This window comes from Patiria miniata, unplaced genomic scaffold (assembly GCF_015706575.1).
Source record: "Patiria miniata isolate m_02_andy unplaced genomic scaffold, ASM1570657v1 HiC_scaffold_7, whole genome shotgun sequence".
In the NCBI taxonomy this organism is placed as follows: domain Eukaryota; kingdom Metazoa; phylum Echinodermata; class Asteroidea; order Valvatida; family Asterinidae; genus Patiria; species Patiria miniata.
This window is the reverse complement of record NW_024037074.1, coordinates 39532298-39551880: the sequence shown is the minus strand read 5'-3', so window position 1 is coordinate 39551880 and position 19583 is coordinate 39532298. Positions and strand designations below refer to the sequence as shown.

Genomic DNA, 19583 nt, shown 5'->3' with positions numbered 1-19583 from the left:
AATGGTTTATCTTTAATCGATTATTGTTTTTTTCCTCTTAAATAATGGGTTTCCATTTCTATTGCCTCGCCTTACTGTCTTCTCACTTTGCTATTCAATGAATCCTGTGATTGTGACATTAATGACCTAGGCTTTCTTTACATTCTTTACACATGTCTTGTGTAAAGACACGAATTATACTGTATATAATGGTCCTGACATTTGGGTTTCGGGTTTTTTTTTACTCGCCCTGTATAATATACGTAATTCACAAGGTTTAGAAAACAATAAAAGAGTAAAATGATTTTGCAATTGTGAGTAATGCACCTCCTCCTTTCTGGCAGGGTCTATCAGCCCCCCCCCCGACTCCCCCCCCCCCCCACCCCTCCCCAGTCCCCCACCCTCCCCCGGACATTCTCGTTGTTGCAACAGTTCGCCCGCAGTATACACATTTCGTGGTATACGGGTATATTAGGCCCATATAAAGTCATAAAGACCCCATATAGTGCCCCGCCCCTTGCCATAGTGTTCTATCATTGTTCTTCCTAACCATTCCTTATTATGAAATGATGAATGAAACCAAATAATTACTTATAAGCCGGTAGTCAACGATGCATGCCTAGTGCAGACGCGGCGATATTATGCATGTGCGCATGAGCGATGTACCGAGCATAATGTTATGAGCAGGGAAACCTCATCTCTCTGCACGGCTGCAATATTGAGACAGTGGTTGCCATATGCTATACACACGACTTGCATTCTCCTCCATTGCTTCAGTTCCACATCTCCGTTATGTTTTAATCTTCCAAGGGTAAATTTTCTATCTTGTGATCAGGTGAGTATGATATTAAATTAATTGAGACCAAATTGGAGCCTGGCAAAATATTCAAGTATGTCATCAGTTTTGATAAATAACCGACAGGCTGATATCGTTTTAGTTTTATCAATGAATATGTCTTTGTATTGTTTATGCCTGTCATTTATCATGATGTTTGTGAATTATTTTTTTTCTTCCTTTCTTTTATACGTTCCTTTTATTTTGCATTTAATTCACCCCTTGTATATTATTTTTTACACTTAATCCTGAATTAAATGTTTGAACCTTTTTTTATAAAAATTAATGGTTTAGCACAACATTTCTAAATTTCTTTCATTTTTTTTGTTATTTAGCATACATTTTTTTGCCTTATCCGAAGGCCTTATTTCTTATTTTTGTCTAAATGAAAATTTTTGACATACACCCACGCAAAAATGCAATGCCTTTGTCCTTTCATTTCATCGTTCTTCGCCATTTGCAATCTTACTCAGTGACCTGAAAGACACGTGGTCATATTATTGCTTGGTAATGAAATTTTGCGTGGCATACCCGCATCGTAATTATCTCTTAATACATTCTATGGTTATTAATTAATGTGAAGTATCCTTAACATATCAAGCTGCGCTCTCCAGCTATGTAATCGAATCGGGGCTTACCGCGTGAAGCTGATCATATCATTTATTTCATGATATAGTTTGGAGGTTCCCAACCTAATTACACGATTCGTCGTCATTTGCCTCGTTATGCATCGCTTATTTTGATCTGATACACCGGGCCTCGAGACATGCACACAATAGGGAACAAAATATTGTATACGTCTCCACAGGGCAAGCTCTATAGATAAATAGTTTCCACAAGGTTTTCACGAAATAGATATATGGATTTTACTCCAAAACTAGGAATTTCCAAGATATGTTGATCCGTCGCAAATGGTGGAGTTTTAGAAAAGGGATATTAATTCCGAATTTCAGCCAAGGAAATTAATTCTGGTTAAAATAAGAGCATTTTGAAACTGTACTTTCAAACTCTAAAACTTTAGTACACGAGAACAAAGAAATGTCTCCAGAAGGATACAAATTTCAGTAATTGCTTAGGCCGAATAAAACAAAAACATGTTTCTCGTCCGGGTTTTCGAAAAAAAGGAGGAAGCGGGGCTTTTTATTTTTTATTTGTTTCAAGATGGCCGCCATTTAAAAATTCCTGCAATTGTTGGTGTTTCCACTGTTCAAAGACACTTTTAAAATGAAAGATAAGTTGGACAAGAGAACTGAACATATTTACAGTGTCATTTTAGACTTGTATTGGTCTACAATTTATTTTCCGATGAATTTGTGGACTATTTCGGTGTTTTTTTACTGCATTTTTCAAAAATATAAAATAATAAAAAAAAAATCCAGGCGGCCTCCAAAAAGGAAGCGGGCGGGGACGAGAAACATGTTTTGTTTTTTACTTCGCCTTACATCAAAGACTATTCGAATTCAATTCATCAATGAACACCATTCGCCAAGGAAGGACTTTCAAAATGAACTATCGAATTTGCTAACCCCAATTAAACGATATTTTCATTTAATGATATGGGCGACTGAACAAAATAATTAGAAATGTAGGTCTGTGCCCTTATTGTTAGGCGCCTGAACACTCACATTTTGTCTCGCATAATACATGTAACAGCCATGGGCGTCGCGGGGGGGGGGGGGGGGGCAAGGGGGCACCCCCCCCCCGAAAAGCAACACAGAAAAGGAGAAAGGGAAAGGGAAAAACAGGCGCAAAATCATATTGCTGTTGACGTAATGGATTGGGGGGGGGTTAAATGTCCCTGCCCACCCTCGAAAATAATAAGTCGACAATATGCTAGAAAAATACAGGGATTTCGAGGAGAAAATGTGCTTTACCCCCCTCTAGAAAAAAATCCTAGCGACGCTTATGATAACAGTCGTCGATAATGACTTTTTTGCAACCAGCAGAGGCCGGGTTCACTGGCCACAATCTCTTCCATCAGACAGAAAACTAAAAACTTCAAGACTTTCAATGAGCAAAATAATACCAGCAAAATAAAAAGTTGTAAAAACAGAGTGGAGATAATTTAGCCCTTACCATTGTGTATTCTTTACAAAACAATACAATAACAGGCCTGGACTTCATGATGAGTTATCATTCAGAACTTCCGTAGTTTGTGCTAACAACACTTGTAATGAAAACTTTTACTGGTTGTTCGAGTATGTGTACATGTTCAACCCCACTGTAAAAAAAATCATAATGTCGACTGAAGAAAATAATTTGCTAAGAATTACACGCCTGATTTTGTATCGCGCTTTCACCACGTTTCCACGATTTGCTGTCGCCTCTTATTAACACCAAAGGTGTTTCTTCTTAAAATAAACTAGGCATAAAACGACCTCCCTGGCAACAGGCACTTTATTTAAATTCGGGTGACAATGAATGTGCTAAGTGTTTGTCCATGCGTATCACAGATGAACAAAGACTTGTCCTCGTATCGATCGTAGGGGGCGCTCTATGTAACGTGTCTATGCCATAGACATAATTTACAATTACTATACCTCATACATATTCATGATCGAGAGCCGAACGTTCACTGGTCAATTCACCATCACGTGCCAGATGTTATTCTTGCTGTTTACCCAACGCGCGCGCGAGGATTCACGCACATTGTAAATACGCATGCGTAGTAGACTGTCGCATGGGCTACCCGTGCGACAGTCTACTACGCATGCGCTTTACAGAGCAATCGAGGAACTGTCGCACGGGTGCAGTACGCACGCGCGAACATCGCGCGAGAGATGCATGGTAGGAGAGATGCATGGTTGAATGGTTCGCGTAAATGTTAATTTCCAGAGCTCAATGATGCCGTACTGGAGAAAATGTATAGACAGTGTAAAGATGTCTCCTGTACAAAAGAAAGTTGTACACATTGCAAACATTTGTATTTACAACTGTAGTAACTGTATTATATTGCAAACGATCCGAACTAGTAATTGAAGTTGAATTTTTTGGTGAGCTTTACAAGTTTCCCCGAATTTTGTTTTAGGTGCATAATAATAAAACAAAATTCGGCAACTGAATATGTATGAGGTATAGTAAAACAAATATAACATGGTTTATTTTGGGTGGACAGTCGATATTAGCTCCCCTCGGTATTGGAAGTTGACAAACTAGTTCCAATACCTCGGGGAGCGAATATCGACTGTCCACCCTCTAACCATGTTATATTTGTATAATATTGAATGCTTCGAGTGGTGTAGTAAAACTAGCCTCCCTCGGTGATCCATGGAGCATTCTATTTTCCCTCGGCTTCGCCTCGGGAAAATAGAATGCTCCATGGATCACCGAGGGAGGCTAGTTTTACTTCACCACGAGATAAAGCATTCAATATTTGTTTTATTACACTTCACCCACAGATTCTGCTTGGTTTTAAGATTTTAAATTATTTAAATCTGAACACAGTTGAATTAGACTTCAATTTCAATACAAAATTGGTGGAAAATGTATTTCTCTCTTCCAAACTACCCCTTCACGAAATGTTTGAACCCAACCCTGTGGCGCTCTCTCTTTGGAACAAAACGCGCTACGCACAACGCGCAGCGCGCACACCAGCATGCATTTGCACACAAATACCGCGCCGTGGAAATAGTACTTTGGTTGCTAATGGTATAGTACTTTGGTTGCTATGGGCATAGTACTTTTGGCCGTGTACAGAAAGATAGCAAAAATAGAAAGTATCATGTGACTTGCTCTCGGCCAATCAAGACACAGAATCTGTGGGTGAGGTGTTATAATATACAAATATTGAATGCTTCGAGTGGTGTAGTAAAACTAGCCTCCCGAGGTGATCCATGGACCATTCTATTTTCCCGAGGCGAAGCCGAGGGAAAATAGAATGCTCCATGGATCACCGAGGGAGGCTAGTTTTACTTCACCACGAGATAAAGCATTCAATATTTGTTTTATAACACTTCACCCACAGATTCTGCTTGATTTTAATATTTTAAATTATTTAAATCTGAACACAGTTGAAATAAACTTCAATTTCAATACAAAATTGGTGGAAAATGTATTTCTCGCTTAAAAACTACCCCTTCACGAAATGTTTGAACCCAAGTCTGCGGCGCGCTCTCTTTGGAATAATACGCGCTACGCACAACGCGCAACGCGCACACCAGCATGTATTTGCACACAAATACCACGCCGTGGAAATAGTACTTTGGTTGCTAATGGTATAGACGAATCCGATAGACTATGCATGGAGGGGCGCCCTCATTCGACACGGACATTGTAGGGGGCCAGTGTCGCTTAGCAATCGCGGCGGGCGCCAAATATAAACAATTTTGTACGGCGACAATTTCCAGTCTAGTTTTTGTTAAGTGCGAACAAATACAAACACGCACGGTTGACTGTGAGTTATGTATCTAATATACATGTAGTCGGTAAAACATCACAGGGGAAACATCACACCAACTTAGAGAGGAGACAGTGAGAAGAAACTATAGTTTTAGAGGTTTATTTATTTATTTTTTATTTGTTGTTAACTTGTATTGTAAGTTGAAGGCCTAATCTTTTACGTGAGGGTAGGCCCCCTAGTCCATTCCAGTTAAAAAAAAACTGCTTTCCAAAGGAGCCCTCACAAACATGACAAAGAGGTGAGAGGAAAAGCCCAGCCCAGAAGCTATTCTGGGGGAAACCCATGGAATCCGGTAGGGACTGAAAACCCAATCCACATACATGTACATGTATTGGCCGAGGCGGGATTCTTACCCTGGTCACAGCGGTGGAAGGCGAGGAAAGTACCGCTACGCCAACCTGACTCCCCCATAGTTGAGCATAAGAATTCTGCAAAAAAAAACTATGGATGCGTGGAAGGACGACGTTCGTGACTGGCCAAAGCTTGAATTTCAAGGTAAAAAGCCACTGTTTACGTGCTGTTTTAGCATGTTTAGGCTAGGCCTAACGTTAACGCCAAACATCAACTTGCTTTTGGAAATCGGATGACTGTAATCACTGACATGAAACGATGATGAACTTTACTAGGCTTAGATCATTTTTAGGAAAGTGATTGATGTTGATGAAAAACAGTATTAAGTTGTGGGCAAATTCATTGCATCAAAAGGGAACAAATAATTAGTGTAGGCCTACAGCATTTATGCATTCATGGCATTCGGACAGTGCCGCTTAATAATATTACTAGTCCTATTACAGGAAAGATGTAGAAACAGTTTGGGATTCAACGAGTTTGTTGGGTTCAGGAATCGAAGCTGGTGTCAGTGGGGTGATCAGGCCAACTTAATACTCACTCTTTTGTCAGCAAATTTCTCCAAAAATTCCATTGGGCAAAGAAAAGGTCCCCAGTATTTTACCAACCAAAATGGCAGACTCAATCCATGGTCTGACTGTGTCAATTTTTTACTGTCATATTTTTTGGGGGCTAGTATAATTCTAGTTTCACAAATTTTTAAGGAAAACATGTATGCCAAAGATTAAACAGGCATGCAGCTTTTCCAGGGTGACTGTTTAAGCCGATTTTAGGCTAACTTTGACAGATTTTTTGTAAAAAAAGAAACGAGTTTGACAGAAAATTTGACAGAACTGATTTTTTTGGGCAGATTTCTGGCGGAATTCTGCAAAAATGGAAATTTGACAGAAAAACAGCAAATTTGATGGTACATTTGTTTAAAATAGATTCAATCTTTTCAAACAAACCCTTGCATGATGGGACAGATTGGCTGGTCTAGGTACGGAGGTTCACTGGGAACCGGATTTTGTGGTGAGGCAACCACGTTTTGCCTGAAATTTACGCAATTTCGTAACTTTTTTTGTGACAATGGATTGTTACAAGGCAATACTACAACATCTGCTTGTGATTTTAAGTGTTTATAGCGCATTTCGAGTAATCTGGGAAATCTGGAAGATTTGAATAATTTTGACAGATTTTTGAAGTGCATTTAGCAGAATTTGGTCATGACCTTACGGTCACCCTGAGCTTTTCCTCTTTCCCATTCATTGTGCCACTCAAAGTAAAATTTTATTTGAATTTTCTTCACAGATATCTATGACTACTTCATTAATGCTCCAGCATGTGATGAGCAGCCTAACCGAAACTTTCGAAGCATCAGCGAGGGTATCAACTACCTAAACTCAGGATGGGTGGGCACCATCAAGCACCGCCATCATGAGGATGGATCAACTGTCATCTTGAGGGGGACAGTGAGATTTTCACAGCAAATCTCCAGCTATCATCAAGTGGAGATCAGTGTTGACAAAGAAAATAGAACAATCAAGTCTGTGAAATGCGACTGCATTGCTTCGGAAGGGAAATGTTGTAGTCACTCAGCAGGCCTGTCCTTCAAGATAAATGAGGCATACAAGAAAGGTTTCATCGGCATCACCTGTACAGACAGACCTTGTTTGTGGAATCGGAGCACTCAAGGTAACGTGGTGCCCGACAGTGTTGAAAACATGTGCGATCCAACCTCAAAGTCCACAATGAACAGTGCTCTTGCATTTGACACAGACGAGGCACTGAAAAAGCACCTGAACAGTCCACACATGTGTGAGCTCGCGTCCATACCGGGCACAATTTTAAATCAGGTGCTGACATCTACACAAACTTGCAAACCAGCCAACAGTGATCAGCCCCTCCCTGCTCATGGACATCATGATGTCAATCTTGAATGCGAGCCTTGTCAAGAAATTTTCAACAACTACATCCAGTTGAAAGACCACGAGGCAAGAAAACTTGCCTGTCAAACACACAATCAGAACTCGGCTTTGTGGACATCGCAGAGGAAGCTCCGAATTACAAGTAGCTCAGCAGCAAGTGTCCCCAAGAAAACAGAGACAGACCCAACAAAGTGGATCATGAATCACATCAGGCCACACTTCCTTGGAAATGCGGATACTTGTCACGGGCACACATACGAAGCTACTGCAAGGGAAGCCTTTGAACATCAATTTGAAACACTTGTAGAAACCACAGGTTTAGTTGTAAACCCAGAGGAAAGTTGGCTTGGAGCAAGTCTGGATGGAATTGTTGACGACAACACAATTTTAGAAATAAAATGTCCCACTGAGAGGAAGTTGGAGCGATATGGTGGTACTGTTCGAGGACTAGTGGAAAGTGGGACTTACGATGTTCGAAGTAGAGAAGGGAAATACTTCCTTCGTCAAAGTTCAGCAGCTAGTGGTTACTACACCCAGGTACAAATTGCCATGTACTGTTCGAAGCGACCCATGTGCAAATTTATGGTTTGGTCAAAGAAAGACTACGTTATAGCAGATGTCAACTTTGACAATGAGTGGTTTGAGCAGCGTCTAGGTCAACTGCGAAAATTCTACTTCAAGCATCTTTTGCCAAAGCTTACAGATTCAATAATTTCAAGGGAACTAAAAATTGTAAAACCAAGAATCTAGATGCATGTAAGAGGCTTAAACTGAAAACAATAAATGACCACTATTATGTGTCGGGGGAAAAAATTAGTCGATACATCACACTTGTTTAGTTGAGGACTGTGTTGACCGTGACTTTATTCCATGACAATATTTAATATTCATTGATTATGATCAACTGACCTGGATAGTACTAGTTTATATGAACTATAGCTCTACTGTAAAGTTTGAACTGCTAACTGGGTACTACATTGTATATGAGACTGAAGAGGAATGTGAAACTGAACTGCTACTGAGAAAGTGTGCTATTGATGCAGAGGTTAATATACTCTTCAGTATGCAATTAAAGAAAAATCTGTTAAGACACAACATTTTCACATTCTATATTGAACTATTCTGAAAAAAGCAATGTTATGCTAGGTTCACACATTCCCGAATTAGTTATAAATACAACAAAAATTAATCAGGAATTGAAATTGGCTCCTGAATCACCCCAACAATTTGAACATGTTCAAATTTCAAATTAGGTTTTGTCCTTCACCGACGTTTAAACACTGTATACTCGGTGTGTTTCCTCCCGAGTGAAAGTTGGAAAAAAGTTGGTAACACACTGAGTATACAGTGTTTAAACATCGGTGAAGGGCAAAACATAATTTGATTTATATCACCCCGACGCAAATTTCCATCTTATGAATGTTCAAATTTGTCAGGGCGCTTCCCGATCTTTAACCTTACAACCAAAATCATCATGAGGCAGCCAAGAACCATCCCAGATTTACTAAAAAACTGCTATTCGTGACGATTCGGCTTAAAAATGAGGAATGTGTGAACCTAGCATTACAAATCAATTTTTTAACAGTGCCATACTGCTTAATTTGAGGGGAAAGTGACATACACACGTAATAATGTACTCAGGATATCCGGTAGAGGCCTGGAGTCCCCCTTCATTTGTGTTGGTCATTGTGTTAACTGGAATCTGTAGATGTTTTTGAGGTACATGTACCTGAGGGGGATGTGTGAGGTAACAATGAATGAAGTATCATTTTATTATTACTTAATTATTATAACTATTTTATTATAACTATTATTTATTATTATTATATTTTTTTTGGGGGGGGGGGGGTGTGGCAAACACGGGTGTCCGAGACACTCCGAAACACACGCCAGATGAACAGTAAAATGGGGGGGGGGGGGGGGGGCTGTTCAAAACCCTTAATTTTTATGTGAGGGTTTCCTGTCTTAATAAACATTCACTGTACAGTACAGTAAAATATACTTGTATTGATTAAATGTTGTTTCTTTTCTTTTCCCTTTCAATTTTTTTTCTTTAATACTTGGGAGATTTAGTAAGGGGGGACAAATGGTGGGGTGGCAAGGAAGAACATTGGGGGATGCCCCTTGCCAATGTACAAAAAAAATACTTCAGCACAAACCTGATGATGTTTAATTATACTTGCAATGTACATGTACATGTATGACTTGAGAAGTTGAAGGTTTGCAGCCCGGTGGAAGGACAAATGCCTATGCTTTGCAGTAGCACCATGTTCATAAAGTCTAATCGCTTTTGTGACTACTACTGTACATGTATGTGTGGTTCTGAAAAGATCATGTTTTGTTATGTTACAGGTTGGAAAGAATGCTTTGTCTGTCTTCAGACTCCTGAAAATGGACAGCACACTGTCTAAAACTTTGTGTAACAAAACACATGTTGTTTTCAGAACCTACATGTAATAGCACAGTCACTAATTAGACTACATGCACATGTACATGTACTTGCTGCAACTGCAAACCATCTTTATGTCAAGCACATTCATACTTTCAAATCTTGTCATTTGTTTTGAAGATGGAAACACACATTCAAAATCAATTTCAGCAAAGTCATACATGTAAATGTACTTATTCCTCCACTGAAAAAACGTTTCCCTCCTCGTCATTAGAATCACTATCACTTGTTTCCTGGGCTCTGTCGTCATTAATTAGGCAAGGCTGTAAATTGCAAAGTCCAGCACATGTAATCAATATGTCATCTACATTTTTTACACGCATCGGAATGATATTGGCTAAAATTTTGAAACATTTCAATCGTCTGATTGCCCTTTCAACATGAATTCTTACGTTGGCAATACGTCGTGTTTCTGTCACACTTTCCTCTGGTAGACGCCTGTCCTTGAGTCCTCTTGTGAAGGCTGGGATAGATAACTTCACACCGTGTGGAAGAATATCTTCGATAGTGAAGGCACGGTCAGCTAGAACCTCGTCACCGGGGAGCAAGTGGTCCAAAAAGCCAGAGTTCCGAGAGATGAAAGTGTCACTGGCACGACCTCCAAATAATTTGGAAACATATGTCACCAAACCATTTGGTGCAATGCAGTACAAGGCCTTGTAGGTATTGTGATGTTTGTAGTTAGAATAAGTTTGGGCACGTTTTCTCAAGTTCTTGGGTCTCTGAACAAAGATTTCAGTGCAGTCTATGATGCAAGTAGCCTTAGGATGACAAGACTCGAAACATTTGGGACGTATCCTGGCAAGCGTGTCACGTGATGGCCAAAATATGACATTTTCTCTCATGAATGTAGCCAAACGTGGTACCCAGAAGGAGATAATGTCACAGACTGTGGAACGAGACACTTTGAAGCGTACTCCAAGATCCCAGATCATCAGGGCTATTCTTAATCTCATCAAAACAAGCAAAAGTTGGTCTGGCACTGGTAGTTGAAATTTAGGGGTGGTAGTAAGAGTCACTACAAGCGCATTCACAAGCGCCCAGAATGATCGCACGCTAAGTCCGGTGTAAAACTTCATATCAGATTCTTGAAGATTAACTGCTGATACTTCTGGAGCCTTGACTGTTTGCGTACCTTTTGCCTTGGATTTAGTGATAGGATTAACATGTGCATAAGTATGGTCAGCTACTCTGGCATCATACCACTGTACTGATGCATCCTTCGTCTCTAATCCTGCTGTTTGTACACATGTAGATGTTCTCTCAACACCATGCGGACTCATATTTGCAACCCCTCCAGCCTTTTCTTGCACTGTCACTGCTTTTGTTGCTGTGGAAACTCTTCTCCTAGGGGGAGGTCTTCCTCTTGAGAGCTGTTTCTGTAAAAAGAAAAGTAAACCTGTACATTACATTTGTTGTTGAATCCTCAAACCCCAAGTCCAAGCCCCAAGTTTTGAAACTTTCTGTAATTTCATGCGAGCCTAGGATCTTACATTGCCAAGAAATTAGAAAGAAAAAAAACCGACCTCAACACAACAAGAAACGTACATTTGTACGAGCACAACTTTTGATTTTTTTCGAGGTCACACAAAACGCTTGTATTCTGAGTCATGCACGTGCAAAATGGTAGGAGCGGATCTGTCCGGTAACCCGTACAATCATGTGCATCGAGTGTTTCTACAGTACTCTGGAGCATGGCGTTGTTGATGACACGTTCACGGGTCTAGGTCAGTAGGTAGCTGTTTTTTGTTATATGTAATTACAGATGTACCCAGTAAAATAGAATATTTGTATAAATTGGAGGAGTACTAGACAAGAAGAAATAAATGTTTCTTTATAAATATTTATATTTGTTGTGGGGGGGGGGAGATGCTTCCAAGAATATTTCTTTGAAAACCAACCACAAACTCCATACTGGGAACGAAACTTGACTATTAATTTACAGGACTACATGTAGCTTGATTTAGACTTACATAGGGGATATATCCCATGGCCACAGTTGGGTAAGGGTGAGCTGATGTTGGCTTCCCTTCTTCAAAATGGACAGAACATACCTGAAAAAAAAGAAACAAACAGACAGCAGATCAGTTGGTAAGTTGTGGACAAATTCTGACAAAATATTTTGGATGGGAGCAACCCATGCAACACAAACCTTTTTTGTACGGGGGCCGAAGCACTCAACAAACATGCAAAACATACATTAAAAATAAATTTGATTGCACTTGTCTTTACACTGGCATTTCATTAAAAAATGGCAATTGTGTACATGTATCTATGGACCCAGTTCCCTATAGGGAAAACATCCACTTTAAAATTATTAGACCGACCAAACTAGTTTGTGACATTAGGAAATAGGAATAAACCGGTACTCCATAGATAGAGGGCAATGTTTTGAATTTTTGAAGGGAAATTGGGGGGTAAAATGAAAATGACAGTGCAGTGACAACACGCAACCCGAAAATAAAGATGGCGATCACTGCGCGATGTACCGTGAACTCAAACAGCACTGAATTGCTAGGCACCAACTGGCAGAAAACCGTGCAGAAAAATTGTGATTTCTACCCCAAGAAACTCAGTTTAGAATTACAAAAACCTAGAATTGAGCGAAGTCCGCTCTTGATTGAAAATGTCATTTTGGAGCAACAACAAACATCTATGAGTATATGACACTAATTTGATCAAAACTAAACAGGGGCCCTTCACTACACGATTGCCCCCCCCCCCCCCTATTTTTTTGTTTAAACATACAATTAAATACATTAATTTCCCAGGCTATATTCATACTTACTAGTACCGTATTAGTAATATAAATAAAAAATGGGGGACATAATTTAAAACTCAAGCCACTGTCACTGAGTGGCAAAGACGCACCTCTACAAGGCCTACCACAAAAATTAAAAGCTGATTTAGGCCTACCCGTAAACCCATGTCCCAAATTACTGGATACCATTCCAACAATCATGACCAAACATGAAGCATGAATTGAAGTACCGTCTGATGAATTACACAGTCCTTCCCTGAAAAAGGAACTTACAGTGCTGTATTTTGAAGGTCTGAAGTCCTTTCGGTTGATATTCCTCACCCACTGCTTTCGATTGGCTGCGGAATTGGCGTTGGAACAGTTGGGGAAACGATGCATTTTGTACGGCTGTAAACACACACAATATTCGTGCGTTTCTGGTGCATGCAATTCGCATGTTGCAAGCTTCCATTTTCTCAGCTTTTTGCTTGTATTTTTGCAGCCAACGACGACACAGTGTTTTCCTGATCCTTCGTTATTCTTCTTCGTTGATTCTTTAGCCATAATGTTTTCAAGAATCCCGATAAAAGCCTAAAATTGGAGCTCGATACGCATGGTTCCAGTTCGTTCACTGTTTGTTGGCGTTGCCACTTACAGACACGTACACAAGCCCGTCGTTTAGCGGTTTTTAAAAATGGCCCCTCGGAATGGCAAATGCAACAGCGCCGCCAACGACAAAGGTAACAAAATTGTCTCCGTTGGATTCGTCTATAGTACTTTGGTTGCTATGCGCATAGTACTTTTGGCCGTGCACAGAAAGATAGCAAAATTAGAAAGTAACATGTGACTCGCTCTCGGCCAATCAAGACACAGAATCTGTGGGTGAGGCGTTATAATAAAACCTAGACACGACATTTGCTATTGCGCCTGTGAGCAAAATGCTGCGCGTATAGAGTAACTAAGAAGTATGCGCGTAAATCGAAGCCATATGCCATAGATATTTTAAGTTCTATATCTATGGCCATATGCATGACATTCGCGCATCTCGTAATTAAGCCGCGTGATGACGCAGCCCGTTTTGCTCGCCGAATTTACAACGTAAAAGCAGATAATGTCGTGTCTAGGTTTGATTATATGCCTATGGTCTATGCCCTTGAAATCATTATGGGAGTAATTGGTGACTTTTTATTCGGGGAAATGTTGGTTCCTGATCAAATTATTTATTTTCTTTAGGGGGGATTTACGGGAGAGAGGTTTAGACGTTGAACGTTTAAAGTCGTTCGTTTCACTTTAACAAATATTTTCAAGTTGATTTTTTTGTTAACACTTTTATCATCGTTTTCCTAAGGTTTGTCACATCCATAGCTCAACATTTATGTCGTTAGGAGGATATTTTCCTACCATATGCCCTTCTTTACATGTAGTAACTGGAAAGCACTCAGAGAGCACAAACCTCCGCCAAGGCTAAACAATTCCCCGCCATATTGTCAGTACACCCAAAAGAAATACTCGCATAAATGGTGAAGAATCCTTTTAAAAAATCCTACATCTAGACCCAGACCCGGATCACTTCCAAAATCTAATCGAGTTGTGTACTTGTACCAAGGACTACCCCTACTAAAACAAATTCACGCAAATCGTTCGGTAACTTTTTGAGTCATCTTGTTAACAGACAACCAACCAACCAACCAACCAACCAACCAACCAACCACTGAACAATGACTGCCGTTCCTTTCATTTCATGCGCCATCACTGACGTATAATAACGTTCATTAACATTTTTTCAGCATGAAATCCTTCAACTGTAACCGACATATGCCATCTGGGTATTACTATGTTTTCCTACTTGTGGCTTTCATCCTCCTCCTGATCTGTGCCGTCGTTGCCTCCTCTCAAGCTGACGAAAAGAGGTCCAAATTCCGCGATCCAGAGGTGGTCCGAAATAAGGAGTGAGTATCTTCTTACTGTAGGAGTCTTCAGGTTGGGGTTTTAAAAAGCTAATTGTTATTTTAATAATGGGAGAGATGTTAATTTATTTTTGGGTGTGACAGTTGTCCTTTTTGTAATTTTTTTGAAATTTAAGGCAATTTAATTTTAGATATTTGAGTGAATGTAAAGAAATAAATTTAGACAACAGTTACTTGCATTATTATGAAATGAGAAACTTCAATGTGTTTTTAGAGGTAGGCCATCGGCCTGGAGGTATATGGTCGGTATCAAATGAGGGGTATAATGATAGAGTGATTTTTGGCAAGGTATGCACCCCTGTAGTTGGAAAATATGTGAAAGCATTGCAGCGGTGGCAGCTTTTTGGGTGCTATCACTTAAAAAATGGCAGCCAAAACATGCTTGTTACCACATGTAATTAATCCGTTTCAAGCATATCGGCGGCCATTTTGAAGAAAAGTTTTTTAAAGTGATAACACCCAAAAAAACTGCCACCACTCACCCTACAAAGCTGTCACACATTTTCCAATTCTAGATGTGTATACCTTGCCAAAAATCGCTATGAACATTGTTCTTTTCGATCATTTGATACCGGTGGCCCAATTTTTGGACCGAAGCTGATAGTCTAAGGGGGGCTTGACAAATTCGAGAGTCATTGCCCACCCCTTCCCAGACCACACTTAAAAATCACCACTTTTTTTTCTTCTTTTTTTGCAAAATCCGAGAAACAACCACCACCATCAGAGACAGACATCAACCAGACAACCATCAACCATTCTTCCAGGCTGAACATTTGCTATTGTTTTGAATTAAATTCATTTGATTCAATTTAATTTAACTTCAGACCATCTGACTCATTTGTATGTTTTTGGTCAATCCAGTCAGTAAGCAGTTCACTAAGTCAGTAAGTTTTATGTTTTTATTTCCTTCTCGCAACAGGCATGTCCAGGAGCATCTTGACGAATTGAGGGGAAGTGAAAAACGAGAAGAGGACATGACGGACGAAGAGCTGGAATTCCACTATTTCAAGTATTACAATTATTTTATCAAAAAACCCTTAAATTTTCAAATTTAAAAAACAAATTTTGCAACATTTCAGAAATTGAATTTCTCCATCAAACTTTCGTTGAATTTAATTTCCTGATTGATATTGATGAGCATAAGCTCATGTCAAGTCATCAAATTTGTGCTGGCTTTGTTTTGTTTGGTTTTTGTTTGATAAATTTATTTTTTATTTTTATTTTGGAGGGGGGTCTGATTTGGAATTTTTTGGTTTTGTGGGTTTTTCAACAATTTCTTCATTCCTTGTATTTGTAATAATACTTGAATGCTTTTTCTGCTGTACTTATTTGAGCTAGGATCTATGGGAATACATTTTGAATTGCACTGAACAAAAATTTCAGGGGGGGGGTTCAGAAACAAACCACCAAACCAATTGACAAGTAGAAATACATAATAAACATCCTTCTTTTTCTTTTTTTTTGCTTTGTCCTTTCAGATTACATGATTTTGATAACAACACAAAACTGGATGGGCTGGAGATCCTTGCCGCAATTAATCATGTCTTGAGCGACGAGACGCTGGATCCAAGTATGACTCCTCAACAAGCAAAGGACGCCAGACTATTACAACACATGGGTAAAATGCGCTTATTTTGTTGCAAAAATGCAAGAAAATAGCTAATTTGCAAATTTTCCTTTCTCTTGGAGTGGAGTGCCGTGGCCTTGTGGTTAAGGGCATTGAATTCGTGCTCTGCGGGTAATGCTGCGGGTTGTGTGTTCGTGTCCAGCCAGGGGTTATGGTGCGTGTGCCCTTGGGCAAGGCACTTTGTCACTCATTGCTTCTCTCAACCCAGGAGTAAATGGGTACCTGTCAGGGCAGAGATGGTTAATGTGATTGAATTAGCTTGCTTGCACCTAACAGGCAGCATCGAGCTGTATACTCCCCAGGGAGCTGAGATGGTATTTGGAATGTTGCATTGGCCCAACGATCAGGGGTAATAATAATACTGTAAGCGCTGTGATTTAGTTTACTAATAAGAGCGTTCTTAAATGTCGATTATTATTATTAAAAAAATAATGAAACTAGACCACAACGTCAAATAATAGATATTCACTTCCAGAACCAGGTAGCCTTTTGAAGTAAAACACGGTTACCCTGGTACCCATAAAAGACGGTCTTATCAAAACTGAAGTTGTCTGAAGGGCTTTATAGCTTTACAGTGTAAACTGCAACTTTCGCGAGTGTCTGTTGAGTGTTTAACGCATAAACGTGAAATCTTTTTTGGTTTTCCATGTAGCCCTGTTTTCATTTTGAATATTCCCCACAAATGGCAGTGATAACCTTTTGTTTTTCAAAAAGTTACTAAGTAATTGGTAAATTTGGTTATGGGTACGCGATTCCATAATCTGGAACCAGTTCCTTGCATCAGGGGTTGGGTACTCGGGTGCCCGGTTCTGATGCACAGCCCTATTACTGGAGTTTGAAGTCCATCTTGGTACTTGGTACTTGGTAGAGTAATCCCATCGCAACCCAATTTGGGCTAAACTGGGATGTTGTGCAGATAGAGGTGACGTCAACAGCCATATGGATAAGGTGCCAAAAGTGAAAACAAAAAGAAAAGGAAATAAAAGGTGCACTTTTTACAAGTGAAGAAGAAAGAATTTACGGGACAGTGTTGCCATACAGAGGCTGCATTGCTTTGATGGCAGGGATGGCTGGTGTTCGGAAGACCTATACGGATGGGGATATGTGTAGAACGGCAGATGGTGGAAGCCTGTTCCAAAATGGCATAGTCCTTGGGAAAAAGGCGTATTTGTATGCATTGATAGTTGGTATGATGAGAGAGGTGTATGTGAGTGGATGATCGATACGTTGTGAAATATGTGTAGCATGCTGGAAGCACTTTGAAAATGTAATGTTGACTAGGTTGTAGTGGATTTTATAGTACAGAGTGCATTGTTGAATCAGGCGACGGGTGTGAAGCAGATCCCAGTTGAGTTGTTCTATGAGTGGTGAGATGTGAGTGGTTGTGCGGTAGTCAGAAAAGACAAATCTGGCAGCATTCTTTTGGATCTGCTCAAGGTGATTTATGTCACGAGCCAATATGGCTCATCAGGCCGGCGTTTATCTCCGGTTTCCTAGGCATGAAACGACAGAGGATATTTCTATCCCCCCTGGATGGGATGATAGTCCATCGCAATTTACTCCCCAGCTAATGCTGGTACCCATTTACACTCCTGGGTGGAGAGAGGCAAGTGGTTTGCCCAAGGACACACATATAGCCAGCAGCTGGATTTGAACCCCTGACCCTCTGATCACGAGCCACAAACCCTAACCGCTACTGAGGCCCCACTCTCCCTAACTAACTGGAGTTAGTTAAGCACCAGAAATTAGTTGACTCAAGAATCACAAAGATTTCATAACAAAGCTCTTGGATTTCTCTTTACAGAAATGATAGACCAGGTGCTAGCGGAAGACGATTTCAACAACGACGGCTACCTGACCTACCTAGAATTTGTCTTGGCCAGAAGAAGAGCAGAAACAGAAGCTGAGAAATACCAAAAAAAGAAGGAATAACAACAGTTTCTGTAGTCTGCAGTATTTGTTTTTCTGTTTATTGGTGTATATTAATTAGGTGTTTTCATTCTAAGGAAATGTGTAAAATGCAAAATACCCTTATTGCTCTTTACATGATAAAACAATGAATACACGTCACTTCCACTAACTATTCAAATGCAATTGTCTCTTGGTGATGAGTACAGCTGTGTTTGTTTTTTACTACTTGTAGAATTAACAGGCTTCAAGCCTTTCTAATTCGGGCGATTCACAATGCAGTGCGCCACCAAGAATTTGCCACGGAGAGTTCATTTTTCCCAGTGCATTATGGGAGATGGTCGACAAATTCGCAGCGCGGGACATTTGAAATTGTTAGTTTTTCCGGCCAGAAAGTTCGTAAGCGTATGATTCGAGTATATGTTTGCCCTTTTCTTTTCGTTTTATCAATATGGAGGTTTTTTGCCCCAATCTATAACAAATTAGCTCAAGTTTTCTACTGACACTCGTTCAAATGGGCCATGTTTTGTCGACCATGACCTTGAAAAACGAACTCTCCGTGGCAAACTCTAATCGCCCGAATTCTAGAGTAGTTTTCAACTAGCAAATATGAAATAATACAAAGTGTTCATGGGAGTTACTGAGGCACGGGGGAAAAAAATCTGCTTTTCTTTACACACTTTTTTTTTTCATTAAATGCATAATAAAAATTTCAGCTAAAATGTTTAACACTTTCGCTTTCATTTTTTGTACACTCCTTTTACATCGTTTTGAATTAACAAACACACAATATTTACCACTTGGATCAGTTGTGGACATGAACTGTCTGAAAAGATTATCACACATGAAAGGCAAGTTAGGATATTATTTTGTGGCTTCAGAGCCGGGCACAATTTTGTGGCTCTGCTAACCACAGAGTTCTGCGCTTACGATCACAATTCTGTGCTTACAGCGCTAGCCAAGAAATTCTGAGCAAACCACGTGAGCACACTTGTGTTTTACGTTACATACCTAGTGTGGACATTCCTTTGTTTTCGTGAAAAACCTGTGACAAGAACTCATTTTACTCACACTGTGAAACCTCTTTCAACTCATTTTTTTTTCCTATGATTCCCTTAAGTGTTTCTCTTCATTTTGCCACGGATAAACCTAACCCCAAAATGCCTCTAAACCTGTTTTCCAGAGAGGGGGGAAACACTGTGTGGACGTGGGCAAGTCCACACGTGGCTGCTACCTGGTTTATGTGGACATCTTTTGTTCGGAAGTCCACACAGTGAATGTAATGCTTGTACAGAATGCTTAGTTACAGGGGTGTACGCAAGAACACAAGCCAAAATACGCTAACCGTACGCAATCTATTTTTCACTTAAGGTAAGCATAGCCATGAAATTGGGCCCAGAAAAAAAATCAATTGTCACAAAATT

The 19583-nt window shown here is 39.9% G+C and overlaps 3 protein-coding genes across 3 annotated transcripts; 2 read left to right on the top strand and 1 right to left on the bottom strand.

Annotated features, from left to right (window-relative positions):
- Positions 1-665: 665 nt before the first annotated feature.
- LOC119744263 (multiple coagulation factor deficiency protein 2 homolog) lies at positions 666-18499 on the top strand. The gene is made up of 5 exons (XM_038220122.1): positions 666-814; positions 14445-14606; positions 15544-15633; positions 16103-16242; positions 18056-18499. The coding sequence occupies exons 2-5, from the start codon at positions 14446-14448 to the stop codon at positions 18181-18183; spliced, it is 519 nt and encodes a 172-aa protein (XP_038076050.1). The 5' UTR covers positions 666-814; position 14445; the 3' UTR covers positions 18184-18499.
- LOC119744262 lies at positions 5529-8769 on the top strand. The gene is made up of 2 exons (XM_038220121.1): positions 5529-5708; positions 6852-8769. Exons 1-2 carry the CDS (start codon positions 5657-5659, stop codon positions 8216-8218), a joined length of 1419 nt encoding a protein of 472 aa, XP_038076049.1. The 5' UTR covers positions 5529-5656; the 3' UTR covers positions 8219-8769.
- LOC119745166 lies at positions 10091-13287 on the bottom strand. The gene is made up of 3 exons (XM_038221391.1): positions 12952-13287; positions 11891-11971; positions 10091-11296 (listed from the first exon to the last, which is right to left on the bottom strand). The coding sequence occupies exons 1-3, from the start codon at positions 13219-13221 to the stop codon at positions 10091-10093; spliced, it is 1557 nt and encodes a 518-aa protein (XP_038077319.1). The 5' UTR covers positions 13222-13287.
- Positions 18500-19583: the final 1084 nt, after the last annotated feature.